Below are 12635 nucleotides of genomic sequence, written 5' to 3'. Positions count from 1 at the left end.
ACCCTCCACCTGTAGCCAATGTCTAGAGGATCAATCTTTTATGCTGCATATTATCAAACCCCTGCTGGAAATCTGAGTAAATTACATCTACCATTATCCCTTTATCAACTCTGCTGTTGCAACTTCGACGACCTCTAAGATATTGTAGAAGCGAATGCACGATTGCAACGTAGGTAATATGATCAGATCTGTAAGAATGTTTCAACCAGAATAAACAAGACAAAAAAAATTCTGCATCTGTAAGTGAACTCGTGATAGGAGATCGGTCTCATCAGGTGTATACGAATTCGGCACATGCGCAGTGGCAAGATTGAAGGGTATGGAGGAGAACTACATATCCCAACATGCTGAGTGGGTGGCGCTGCGCATGTGTGTTGGAGATTGCGGCTGGAGACTGAGAGTGGGGTGGACCGGAGGCCGGGCTCGGCCTGGGCCACGGGAACGGCCGGTGCGAGCGGTTCTGGCGCCATGGGTAGCCTGACGGTGGCTCGGGCCGCTCGTAGAGCGGTGCTGCTGCCGACCATGTTGACTTTCGGTGTGATCGTAGCGTCGGGCGGGCTGTTGCTCATGATCCAGAAAGGTATGTTGGCCGAGGTGGACACTCTGAGCGGCCGCTCGTACGGAGCTCGGGGCCCGACCGGAGCAGGACCAGGAGGAGTTAAAGCTGCTCTTGGTACTGGAGACAAGTGGAAATGGGGCGAAGACCCGGAGTACCAGGTAAGCACGGAATCGGCTCTTAATATGACCAGTGACTGTTGACTACTAGTTACCATTGGTTATGGTGGTTAAACCACTGCTAGTGATTTTAACAATGACAAGTTGTGGTTGTTACCAGAGTAGAGTCAGTATTAGATTCAGTAGAGCTCCACCACAATATATCCCACTACAAAGCAAAAGCAAACTAGCCAACATTGACACGTGTATGAAGAAAGAAATGGGAAGAGTTTATTTTTGTGTGTGGTTCATTCATGGGATGTAGGTGTCACTGACTGGGTGGCATTTATTGCCCATCCCTAGTTGCCCTTATGAGGGTGGAGGTGAGCTGCCTTCTTGAAACATTGCAGTCTGTGTGTTGTGGGGCAGTGAGGAAGGAAATTCCAGAATTTTAACCCAATAACTCTGAAGGAGCAGTAATATATTTCTAAGTCAGGAAGGTGAGTGGCTAGGAGGAAAATTTACAAATGGTAATGTTTCTGTGTCTCTACTGCCCTTGTCCTTCTATATGGTAGGGATCATGAGTTTGGAAGATGTTCTTCAAAGAATGTAGGTGATTTTGTGCAGTGCATTTTATTAGCTGGTAATACAATGCTGCTACTGAGCATTGGTTCCAGTCAAGTTGGTTTTTTTTGTCCTGGATGGCATTGAGCTTTGAGTGTTGTTGGAGCCTCAATAATCCAGGCAAGTGAAAAGTATTCCATCACATTACTGCCTTGTACCTTGTCAGTGATTGATTTATTGTCATGTGCTGAAGTACAGTGAAAACCTTTCTTTGCAAGCAGCACAGGCAGATCATAGTAACCAAGGACATACAAGTCATATGGTGGAAAAAAAAGCTTGGATGGAGTCATAGAGAGATTGAGACTTTTAACACTGAAATAGACCATTTGTCCAACTCATCACAAGCACCAATCTGAAAAGTAACCCTCCCATCACCGCTGTCTGTCTTCTACCTTTAAGCCTGTTCTATATCTAAGATGCAAAGCTTGTAAGATGAAGAGCTTATGCCTGTTACCCATGTAGGGTTGTTCCCATGATTCCTACACCAAACGTCATCCCCTTGAAGTAAACACTGTGTTTTGCTTAGTGGAGTCTTGTGTCTGGCATTGGAGCTCCTGACGCTGTTACACATTTGCACACTGACGCATGCACATAGATACCTTGCAGGTTCATTAAATTGCTTCCTGGTCAACAAGCAAGATGGCCTTTGCTCTGCTGATAGTGCCTAGACCTTCCTGAAAATCTTCCAGATATTTATTTAGGAGACAGCCATTTTCTAATCGCTGAGTTTTGACTCAATCTAGATGAATCTTTCTCAACCAGTTTCACCCCAGCAGGCTTGGGCCCAAGCCTTTCACAACAGTCAGTGGTAACTCATAAGAGACTGGAACCGAACTTGTGGCTTTAGTCTCTGAAGAATCCCTGCTTTAGGTTCTCAGTCTAGCCAGGGTTGCACGCAGACTTCAGGGTTGGAATGCAGAGTGAATTTTGTTAAAGATGGGTTCTGCAATCACTAACATCCATTTGACCTGGGTGACCATTTAACCAAATGTTTAATTTACTTGTTCTCATTTGGATATTGCTAAGCAATTTAACTGTTCCAAACCAGATGTAGATGAACTTTCGAGGGTGTGCACGCTCACGGATACTGGCCTGCAAGTTCTCTTACTCAATTTAGGTCTAGTGGGACCTTTTTATTCTGCTGTCTCAAGTCTGCATACTGGTAGCAATTACAATGTCTTGCTGGCCCAGATCCTGAAGAAAGTTTTAACCGTTTGACTGAGGCTTGGTTTTGTTTTGAGATTTTGCTGTGGGCTGACCTAGAGTCCTTCTGTTCAGTATATGTCTTGAATGAGACTATGCAATTACCTGCATCCAAGTGGTGTTCCCCGGACTGTCAGGAGATTTATTCATTGCTTTGCATCGTCCCCAATACTGTTTGTCTTTAAAAGAAAATAATACTCTTTCCACATACTGGACTGATTCTTCGGCAGGATCAAATGAGTCAAGCTTCCAAAGTAATGGCATGATGCCGAAAATGCTTGTGGCCACTGCGCCCACCACCCCCCCCCCCCCCCCCAAACTCAAAGGCGATTATTCAGGTACGTGTCTTGACGCTGACCCAGTTCCCTCAGAGCTGGCTCTCGGAGTGAACAGCATGTCTGGAATTGTTGTTCTTGTCTGCCAGCCAGGGCTCCCTGATTGGGGCTGTTAATTTGGTTCAGCCAGGAACTCGCATTCTATGTTGATGACCTTACTAATCTTGTTACAATCACAACACGTCCCTGTTTTCTGTTCTGTATTCTAGCTGAAATAAGCTGAACAGCTGTTGACAACCAAGAGTGCAAGTGGTCTTTGATTCACTTCCCTATTCTGATTTCCTACCATGAGTCAGTCTGTGAATGTGAATGAGAATGAAATAAAATACAAGATTTAAATTCAAAATATTGAACTTTTAAACATTGCATGTGATGAAGTCATCTATATTTTCTAAAGTGCATTATCCAAATTGTGAAATCCATCTGTCATCTTTGCTAATGTTTACTGTCATTTCAAGTCAGTCCAGGAGAAGCTGCTGCTTTTTTTGTTTTGGAGAATTTGTACTGCGATCAAGCCTTAGCTTAAGAATCCTAATTTAAAGATTGGTGTAGCCTCTCCAAAGTCATTCTGATTTCCTGCATTGTACATAAAGTAAGTAATAAAGAGACTATCATTAATGGAAGTGCCACTAATCTGGCCTGTTGACCTAGGCAGACTTGGGTCAAGAGAACAAGCAAGTAGTTTGCTGTTTTAAAATAATAATGTCTTTGGCTTTCCTGCAATCGTCTGCAGAGCCATACAAATCATCAGGAGACCTTGCACGGATGCAATTCTTGAATTATTAAGCTGAAAAGCACGTGAACAGTGAGGCCCTGTTTGTTGAAGGATTGATGTTACCCTTATGCCATCACAAACCCCCTACTCATTTAAATAATGCCGTGAGTTATTTTATGTCTACCTGAAGGGACCCATTAATGGACTCCCTCAGGACAGAATTGATTGGCAGCCTGTGTGATGCTCGGAGCTTGAATTTTCTGACTTGAACCCATCTGATTCAATAATGTCCTTTGGGGGGTGGGCTGAGAATCTGCCATTGTTACATGGTCTGGCCAACATATGACTCTGGACCCATAGAAATAATGGTTGACTTTTCATTGCCCTCCGGGTAAATTAGAAATGTGCAATAAATATTGGCCTTGGCCAGCAAGATCTATGCCCCATAGATGACTATCCTTAGGGATAAGATCACTTACAGTGGACGGGAGGAGAGGGACATCTGTCTTGTTATCCTGAACCAGGAGAAGGCTTTTGGCAGGATATCTTTCACCTACATAAAGGGACATGCTCTTCAAATGGGCTTTTGGGAGGAAATCAAATGAATCTGACTGTTGGTTTATACCAGCGTCATTAGTGAAGTTTCAATCAACAGTTGGGAATCAGAAAGGTTCCTGATTAGATTTGGAGTCCAACAAGGCTGCCCTCTTTCTTATCTGCCTTGTTTGTGTGTTGCATAGACTCAGCAAAAGATTCAATCAGGAAGGATGGGAGTCTGAGAGGGGTGACTATTCCATACAGTGGAGGCCTGCCAATCACAGTCTCCCTATATGTGGATGACATCACGTTTTTCTGGCTCTGATCAGCTGTTCGTGCGTAGTCTCATGAGCATCTGCAACCATTGCAAACTGGCATTGAGAGCCAAACTGAATCGAGGCAGGACCGAGGCCGTGTTCTTTGGGAGCTGCGCTAACCGATCCTTTATCCTCATCACCATCAGGACAGATTATCAAAGGTACTGGGAATATGGTTTGGCGGGGCCAGGGCGTGCACAAAATCTTGGGAGGAACATACTGCCAAGTGAGCCAGAAGCTAGGCAGATGCACCTTTGACCATGGCTGCGTCAAATTGTAGAGACCATCAGGTGTCTCGACGTACTGAGGTTCTACTTGTCCCCAGTGTTACAAAGGATGGCCTCGTTGCCGTTGACCACTCCAAGTAGTTGGACCTTTCCAAAACTTCTGTCCTTCATGGAACAATTTGCAAAGAAAAGCACCTTTGACCATAAGTCCATTACGAAGTTGTCAGCATGTAGCGTCTTCGAGGCGCTGCGGGGGAAAAGGAGAGCGTTAATCCATCTTAGTCACAGACTGTCAGAGTCATTTGGAAGAATGCCTCATCACCAGAACTTGCCAACAAACACAAGATGCAGCTTGGCTGGTGGTGAGAATGGCACTGCCTGTCAAATATTTCATGTATGCCCAAACTCACTGTGCCACCGTACCCTGCCCTCGAAGCGGCTGCAAGGTATCGAGCCTGTCTGCATCTCCTTCTGGAATGTGCCCAATATCTGGAGAGAGATGCAGTGGTTTTTGTTGAGGGTTTTCCCTGAGCTGCTCCGTGATGCAGGAACCTGTGCTGTATGGTTTGTTCCCGAGGACACCGAGACAAACGTTTGACTGCACACAGAAGACGGTCATCTGGGTGAAGAACGTCTTTAGACTGCCAAAACTTGTTAGTCTTCTGGTGTAAAAAGTTGACTTGATCAACTTTTGAACACCTTTTAACATGCATTAAGGTAGATAAATCCCCAGGACCTGACGAAGTATATCCCAAGACTCTGGAGGCTACAGAGGAAATTTCAGGGCCCCAAGCAGAGATATTTTTATCATTGACAGCCATGGGTGAAGTGCCTGGAGATTGAAGGTTGACTAATGTTGTGGTGTAATTTAAAAGAGATTGCAGGAAAATGCCTGGGAACTACAGATTGATGTGCCTATTATCTTTGGGTAAATTATTAGAGGGGTTTCTGAGAGACAGAATGTATAGGCATTTGGAGAGGTAAGGCCTCTTCTGGTATAGTCAGCATGATGATGTTTGGGAGTTCATGACTCACGAAGTTGGAGTTTATTTTGAAGGAGTGACTAAAAGTAGATGAGGTCAGTGTGATAGATATTTTCTGCATGGACTTTGGCAAGGCCTTTGAAAAGGTACTATATGGTAGGTAGTTGAGTAAGGGTAAATCTTATGGGATCCAGGGACAGCTAGCCAATTGAATTCAAAAACAGCTTTTTGGCGGAAGACGTTGGTGGTGGAGAGTTGTTTTTCAGACTGGAGGCCTATGATCAGCAGAGTGGCACAAGGATTGGTGTTGGGTCCACAGTTATTCATCATTTCATGAGTCAATAATTTGGATGAGAATGTGAGAGACATGGTGAGTAAGTTTGCACATTACTCTAGGGTTGGTGGTATAGTGATTTATGTGGTTTATTTCAGAACCCCCTTCCTCTCCTCCATTTCTGAAGAAGGGACTAGGCCCGAAACATCAGCTTTCCTGCTCCTCTGCTTGGCCTGCTGTGTTCACCCAGCTCTACACCTTGTTATTTCAGTGAAGAAGGTTATCTGGGAGTACAGCAAAATCTTGATCAACTGGGCCAGTGGGTTTGATAAATGCAACATGTTGTATTTTGGTGGGTCAAACCAGGGCAGGACTTACACAGTCAATGGTAGGGCCCTGGGGAGTGTTATAGAACAGAGATCTATGGGTACAGGTTCATATCTCCTTGAAGGTGGAGTCACAAGTAGACGGGGTTGAAGAAGGCTGTCGGCATGTTTGCTTCAGCCTTAGTATAGCAGTTAGGGTGATAATGGGAACTGTAGATGCTGTAGAATCCAAGATAACAAAGTGTGGTTAAAATTCCTCCCACTTCCTACAGACAAAGGGGTTGGCCATGGGCACCCGCATGGGCCCCAGCTATGCCTGCCTCTTTGTAGGTTACGTGGAACAGTCCCTCTTCCGCACCTACGCAGGTCCCAAACCCCACCTCTTCCTCCGTTACATTGATGACTGTATCGGCGCCGCCTCTTGCTCCCCAGAGGAGCTTGAACAGTTCATCCACTTCACCAACACCTTCCACCCCAACCTTCAGTTCACCTGGGCCATCCCCAGCACATCCCTCACCTTCCTGGACCTCTGTCTCCATCTCAGGCAACCAGCTTGTAACTGATGTCAATTTCAAGCCCACCGACTCCCACAGCTACCTAGAATACACCTCCTCCCACCCACCCTCCTGCAAAAATTCCATCCCATATTCCCAATTCCTCCGCCTCCGCCACATCTGCTCCCACGATGAGGCATTCCACTCCCGCACATCCCAGATGTCCAAGTTCTTCAAGGACCGCAACTTTCCCCCTACAGTGGTCGAGAACGCCCTTGACTGCGCCTCCCGCATTTCCCGCAACACATCCCTCACACCCCGCCCCTGCCACAACCGCCCAAAGAGGATCCCCCTCGTTCTCACACACCACCCCACCAACCTCCCGGATACAACGCATCATCCTCCGACACTTCTGCCATCTACAATCCGACCCCACCACCCAAGACATTTTTCCAATCCCCACCCTTGTCTGCTTTCCGGAGAGACCACTCTCTCCGTGACTCCCTTGTTCGCTCCACACTGCCCTCCAATGCCACCACACCCGGCACCTTCCCCTGCAACCGCAGGAAGTGCTACACTTGCCCCCACACCTCACCCCTATCCGAGGCCCCAAGATGACTTTCCATATTAAGCAGAGGTTCACCTGCACATCTGCCAATGTGGTATACTGCATCCATTGTACCCGGTGTGGCGTCCTCTACATTGGGGAAACCAAGTGGAGGCTTGGGGACCGCTTTGCAGAAGACCTCCGCTCTGTTTGCAATAAGCAACTGCTCTCCCAGTCGCAAACCACTTCCACTCCCCCTCCCATTCTTTAGATGACATGTCCATCGTGGGCCTCCTGCAGTGCCACAATGATGCCACCCGAAGGTTGCAAGAACAGCAATTCATATTCCGCCTGGGAACCCTGCAGCCCAATGGCATCAATGTGGACTTCACCAGCTTCAAAATCTCCCCTTCTCCCCCGCACTGCATCCCAAAACCAGTCCAGATCATCCCCTCCCCCCACTGCACCACACAACCAGCCCAGCTCTTCCCCTCCACCCACTGCATCCCAAAACCAGTCCAACCTGTCTCTGCCTCCTTAACCTGTTCTTCCTCTCACCCATCCCTTCCTCCCACCCCAAGCTGCACCTCCATCTCCTACCTACCAACCTAATCCCACCTCCTTGACCTGTCCGTCTTCCCTGGACTGACCTATCCCCTACCTACCTCCCCACCTATACATTCCTCTCCACCTATCTTCTCTCCATCTTCGGTCCGACTCCCCCTCTCTCCTGTTTATTCCAGAACCCTCTCCCCATCCCCCTCTCTGAAGGGTCTAGGCCTGAAACGTCAACTTTTGTGCTCCTGAGATGCTGCTGGGGCTGCTGTGTTCATCCAGCCTCTCATTTTATTAACAAAGTGTGGAGCTGGATGCACACAGCAGGCTAAGGAGCATCTCAGGAGCACAAAAGCTGACATTTCCAGCCTAGACCCTTCAGAGTGGAGGCAGTGGTGAGTCCCTTGGGGACTGCAAGTGAAGGATTGATGCCTCTCTGATACACTTGGTCTAGAGGTCTGAAAGCTGACGTGAACTTGGTTAAAAGACTAGAGTGTGAATACACTTTAAAAGAAAGCTTCTTTATCCTTTTACTCTTACGCTGAGCTTTTATTTATGATTGTCTCAAGCCTGTAACAAATACTAAAGTATCCTGTACCTAAGTTGGCACCAAGAGGGAACAAAGGCTAATTCCAGGTTAATAATGAAAACTGGGCTGCATGGGCAAATTGGGCTGACGGGCCTGTTTCCATGCTGTAAACCTCTATGACTAGCACATTCCAAGGCCCAAGACTGTGTGCTGAGGAATGCGGTAAAGCCTGGGGCAACTGCCACCAACACAGTGGAGAAAGACCACTGTTTAAGGCCTTTCCGCCAAAGTATAACGAGGGTCTTTTCAGTTGTCAGACCGTCTTGTTGCTTAAATGTACGTAAACAGAGTACAGCATGGTCAAAGTGCTTTGGCTTTTTACTACGACAGGGAATGTCAATTTCCCGGTTCACTCTTTTTCCACACAGACTGTACAGAACTGCTTTAGTACCTGTGAATGTAAATAAAGATCATTTTTTATGAATCAATATATTTTTGCAATAAAAATGAATTTTAAAAAGTGAGACGTACCCCTGAGACAAGGATGAGTCCTTGAGTGGTTGAAGGAGCAGCAAAAATGTTCATACTCTGGTAACTCTTTGTTTTAGCATTTGTCTAGGAAAGTTACCGATGTGTACAGAGGTATGTATGTTCTTTCTTCCTAATTACTGTCATGTTTTCCACCTCTTTTTCTAGATTATTCAAGACATTCGGAATAGGACCATTCAGAGTGTATGCAAACATAAAACAATGCCACATAATATTTTTGATTTAACATCATCTCAGCGACGGAACTTACTGAAACACATCCTGGTCAATGATAAATACAGGTTCTTGTATTGTTATGTGCCCAAAGTTGCATGTTCTAACTGGAAACGTGTTATTAAAGTTCTGAGCGGTGTGCTGGATAACGTGCATGTCCAGATAAAAATGGATCACAAAAATGACTTGGTCTTCCTGGGAGACTTAAAAAACAGTGAAATTAAATACAGATTGAAACATTATTATAAGTTTCTGTTTGTTCGAGACCCAATGGAACGATTGTTGTCAGCTTATAAAAACAAATTTGGGGAAATTGAAGCATACCAGCGGAGATATGGAATGGAGATAGTGAGAAGGTATAGAAAAAATGTGGGACAATCCAGGGGAGATGATGTTACTTTTGCAGAATTTCTTCAGTACTTGGTGGATGAAGATGTAGAATCAATGAATGAACATTGGATGCCAGTTTACAATCTGTGCCAGCCATGCGCTGTGACATATGACTACATTGGTTCTTATGAACGGTTGCAAAGTGATGCACACCATGTACTTCGAAGTGTTGGGGCCCCACTTCATGTTGAGTTTCCTCAAAGGCAAGCATGGTATAAACCCATCACTAAAGAGACCTTGCACTATTACTTGTGTAAAGTGCCACAAGGACTTCTCAATGAACTTTTACCAAAGTATATTCTAGACTTTTCACTCTATGCTTACCCTCTCCCAAATGTTACAAGTGAATATTGCAGACATTGAAGGGCTTTGCTGGCCATTCTGTGTTGGTGGGAATTTTTTTCTATTTATATTCTAAACAGTGAATGTGGAGTTATTAGTATTACACCAAGGTTACAACAATATTTTCGTGTGATGCCATTTATATACCTGTACAGCACTGGGTTTGTTACCTTCCTAAGGTGGTAATGATTTCTTGCCTCTAACCCCTCCCTAATCTTAAGTTTAGCCATCATTGGTTAGTTTTCCAAAGTGAACATTGAATTAGTTAATTATTGACCAGGACCAGTATTATTGGCACTAACTGCTTTTGTCTTCAGGAAGTCCAGAGAAACATTATTTTAACTTATTGTGTTTGTACTTTCCCTGTATAAGAACACTGTCATTTGATTTTTATCTTAGTTATCTGGTTGGCTTCTGCTTTTTGTTTATCTTTTGCTCTTCAACTACATTTCCATCTGTGCTTTCATCAGAAGAATATTCAGCAGTTTCTTGTCCATTTATTAATGATTGCAGTTGGGGTAGCTCTTAGTAAATTTAATGATGTTTATTATCCAATCCCACCCAGTGTAAAAGTAAATCCGGGCAGAATAGCGACACAGTGAATATTACTAAAGTGTGAACGTATTTTTCCAGATTCAGATCATTTGCTGCCTTTAAATCTCATTTTCTTTTTTAAGAAAATGAGCAGGTCTCATCTTGAATCATTGATAATTCTAGCCTCCCCCCAGTTTTTAACTCTGCCACAATAACAAAAGCCTTAACAATGCAATGGATAATTAGCTATCTTTGATCATGTATGTGTATTTGATTTGAAACTTATTTTTGTAAATGTGCACTCAGCTCTGAGATGCTCTCTGCTTATTCTACCCCCTATAATGAAGAGATTGAGTGGAGCAGAATTTGCTTTTTTTAAATGGGCTTCTGTAGGTTGGTGTGGAAGATCTATTATATTTATATATTCCAAAAGCTGATATCTGTTGAGTGGAATGCAAGATATTGGGAGCAAGTTGGGCTGATAGTAATTCATTTTTTAAATGGGTATATTTTTATGAAGATATTACAAATCAAATAAAATATTATTACTTAAAATGAGCTTGTTTTCTTTTATTTGCTAAAAGTGACTGGTGTGAGTTGCTATTTGTTACATTGCATCAAAGCCGGTTTTAAAATGTCTCTGTTACCAATGATCTGGATGTGTTTGTGTACTCATTACAGATATTACATGTAATGCTTTGAGTACTGGCTACGGGAGTTGACGAACTGAATGGTGGCAGTTTTTACATTTAGTTATGGAGCCTGAAAGTGCTGGTGTTCATTTTCACAACAACAGGATTGAAAAGTAGAGAAATTAAATCCAAGAATTTTGATTAGACCACAGTCTACTCCATTCTCAACAGTTCTGGTCTTTTTAGAGAAAGAAAAGACATGGAGGCAATGGAGAAAGATGTAAGTAAGCTTTGTGTAACCATCAATTTAATTTTCAGAATGAGCCTTGTTAAAGAAGCTGGATTCAAAACAATTTTACCATGTCTTTGGAAATTTAGTCAGAAGTTTAATGAGTGTTCTGGCTTATTCCCTGTTTACGGAATGTCAATATCTTTGGAGAAAAGTCAAGCAAATCTCTTAGGGAGAGGAGGTGAAATGTATGCGTGTTAATTGCTGGATAACCTGTAAAGAAAACTGGGGGGGGGGGTGCCATGTTTGTGGTTGCTTTGCAACTCTTGGACTTGTGTTGGTGAAAACACAAAAGTAAGTGCAAGATAGGTTAGATACAAATTAATCTCTCCTCGGTTTTCAAATAAAAGTTATGACTACTATATAAACCATGAAAAATAGGACTGTGGCTACTTTTCCAAAGACTCAGATCCAGCTTGGTTTTAATCTGAATTGAAGATGTTTCATCACTCTACCACCTTCGATCATGGCTGATGTATTTCTCAGATCAATTCTCCTGCCTTCTCTCCATAACTCTCGATCCCATAACCAATCGACAATCTATCTACTGGAATAAATAAGGAGAGATGGGGAGGCGGACCGAAGATGGAGAGGAGAGTATAGGTGAAGAGGTAGGGAGGGGATAGGTCTGTCCAGGGAAGACGGACAGGTCAAGGAGGCGGGATGAGGTGGTAGGTAGGAAATGGAGGTGCGGCTTGAGGTGGGAGGAAGGGATGGGTGAGAGGAAGAACAGGTTAGGGAGGCAGAGACAGGCTGGGATGGTTTTGGGATGCAGTGAGGGGAGGGGAGATTTTGAAGCTGGTGAAGTCCACATTGATACCATTGGGCTGCATGGTTCCCAAGTGGAATAAGAGTTTCTGTTCTTGCAACCTTCGGGTGGCATCATTGTGGTACTGCAGGAGGCCGATGATGGACATATCGTCTGATGATGGGAGGGGGAGTTAAAATGGTTCACGACTGGGAGGTGCAGTTGTTTGTTGCGAACCGAGTGGAGGTGTTCTGCAAAACGGCCCCCAAGCCTCAGCTTGGTTTCCCCAATGTCGAGGAAGCCACACCGGGTGCAATGGATACATTATACCACATTGGCAGATGTGCAGGTGAACATCTGCTTAATATGGAAGGCCATTTTGGGGCCTGGGATGGGGGTGAGGGAGGAGGTGTTGGGGTAAGAGTAGCACTTCCTGCAGTTGCAGGGGAAGGTGGTGGGGATGGAGGGGAGTGTGGAGCGGACAAGGGGGTCGCGGAGAGAGTGGTCTCTCCGGAAGGCAGACAAGGGTGGGGATGGAAAAATGGCTTGGGTGGTGGGGTCGGATTGTAGATAGCAGAAGTGTCGGAGGATGATGCGTTGTATCCGGAGGTTGTATCC

General features: G+C 44.8%; 1 protein-coding gene across 1 annotated transcript; it reads left to right on the top strand.

Annotated features, from left to right (window-relative positions):
- The first annotated feature begins 379 nt into the window (after positions 1-379).
- chst14 (carbohydrate (N-acetylgalactosamine 4-0) sulfotransferase 14) lies at positions 380-10903 on the top strand. The gene is made up of 2 exons (XM_048532730.1): positions 380-717; positions 9017-10903. The coding sequence occupies exons 1-2, from the start codon at positions 469-471 to the stop codon at positions 9833-9835; spliced, it is 1068 nt and encodes a 355-aa protein (XP_048388687.1). The 5' UTR covers positions 380-468; the 3' UTR covers positions 9836-10903.
- The last annotated feature ends 1732 nt before the right edge of the window (positions 10904-12635 follow it).

This window comes from Stegostoma tigrinum, chromosome 1 (assembly GCF_030684315.1).
Source record: "Stegostoma tigrinum isolate sSteTig4 chromosome 1, sSteTig4.hap1, whole genome shotgun sequence".
Taxonomy (NCBI): Eukaryota; Metazoa; Chordata; class Chondrichthyes; order Orectolobiformes; family Stegostomatidae; genus Stegostoma; species Stegostoma tigrinum.
This window is presented reverse-complemented; position numbering and strand designations above follow the sequence as displayed.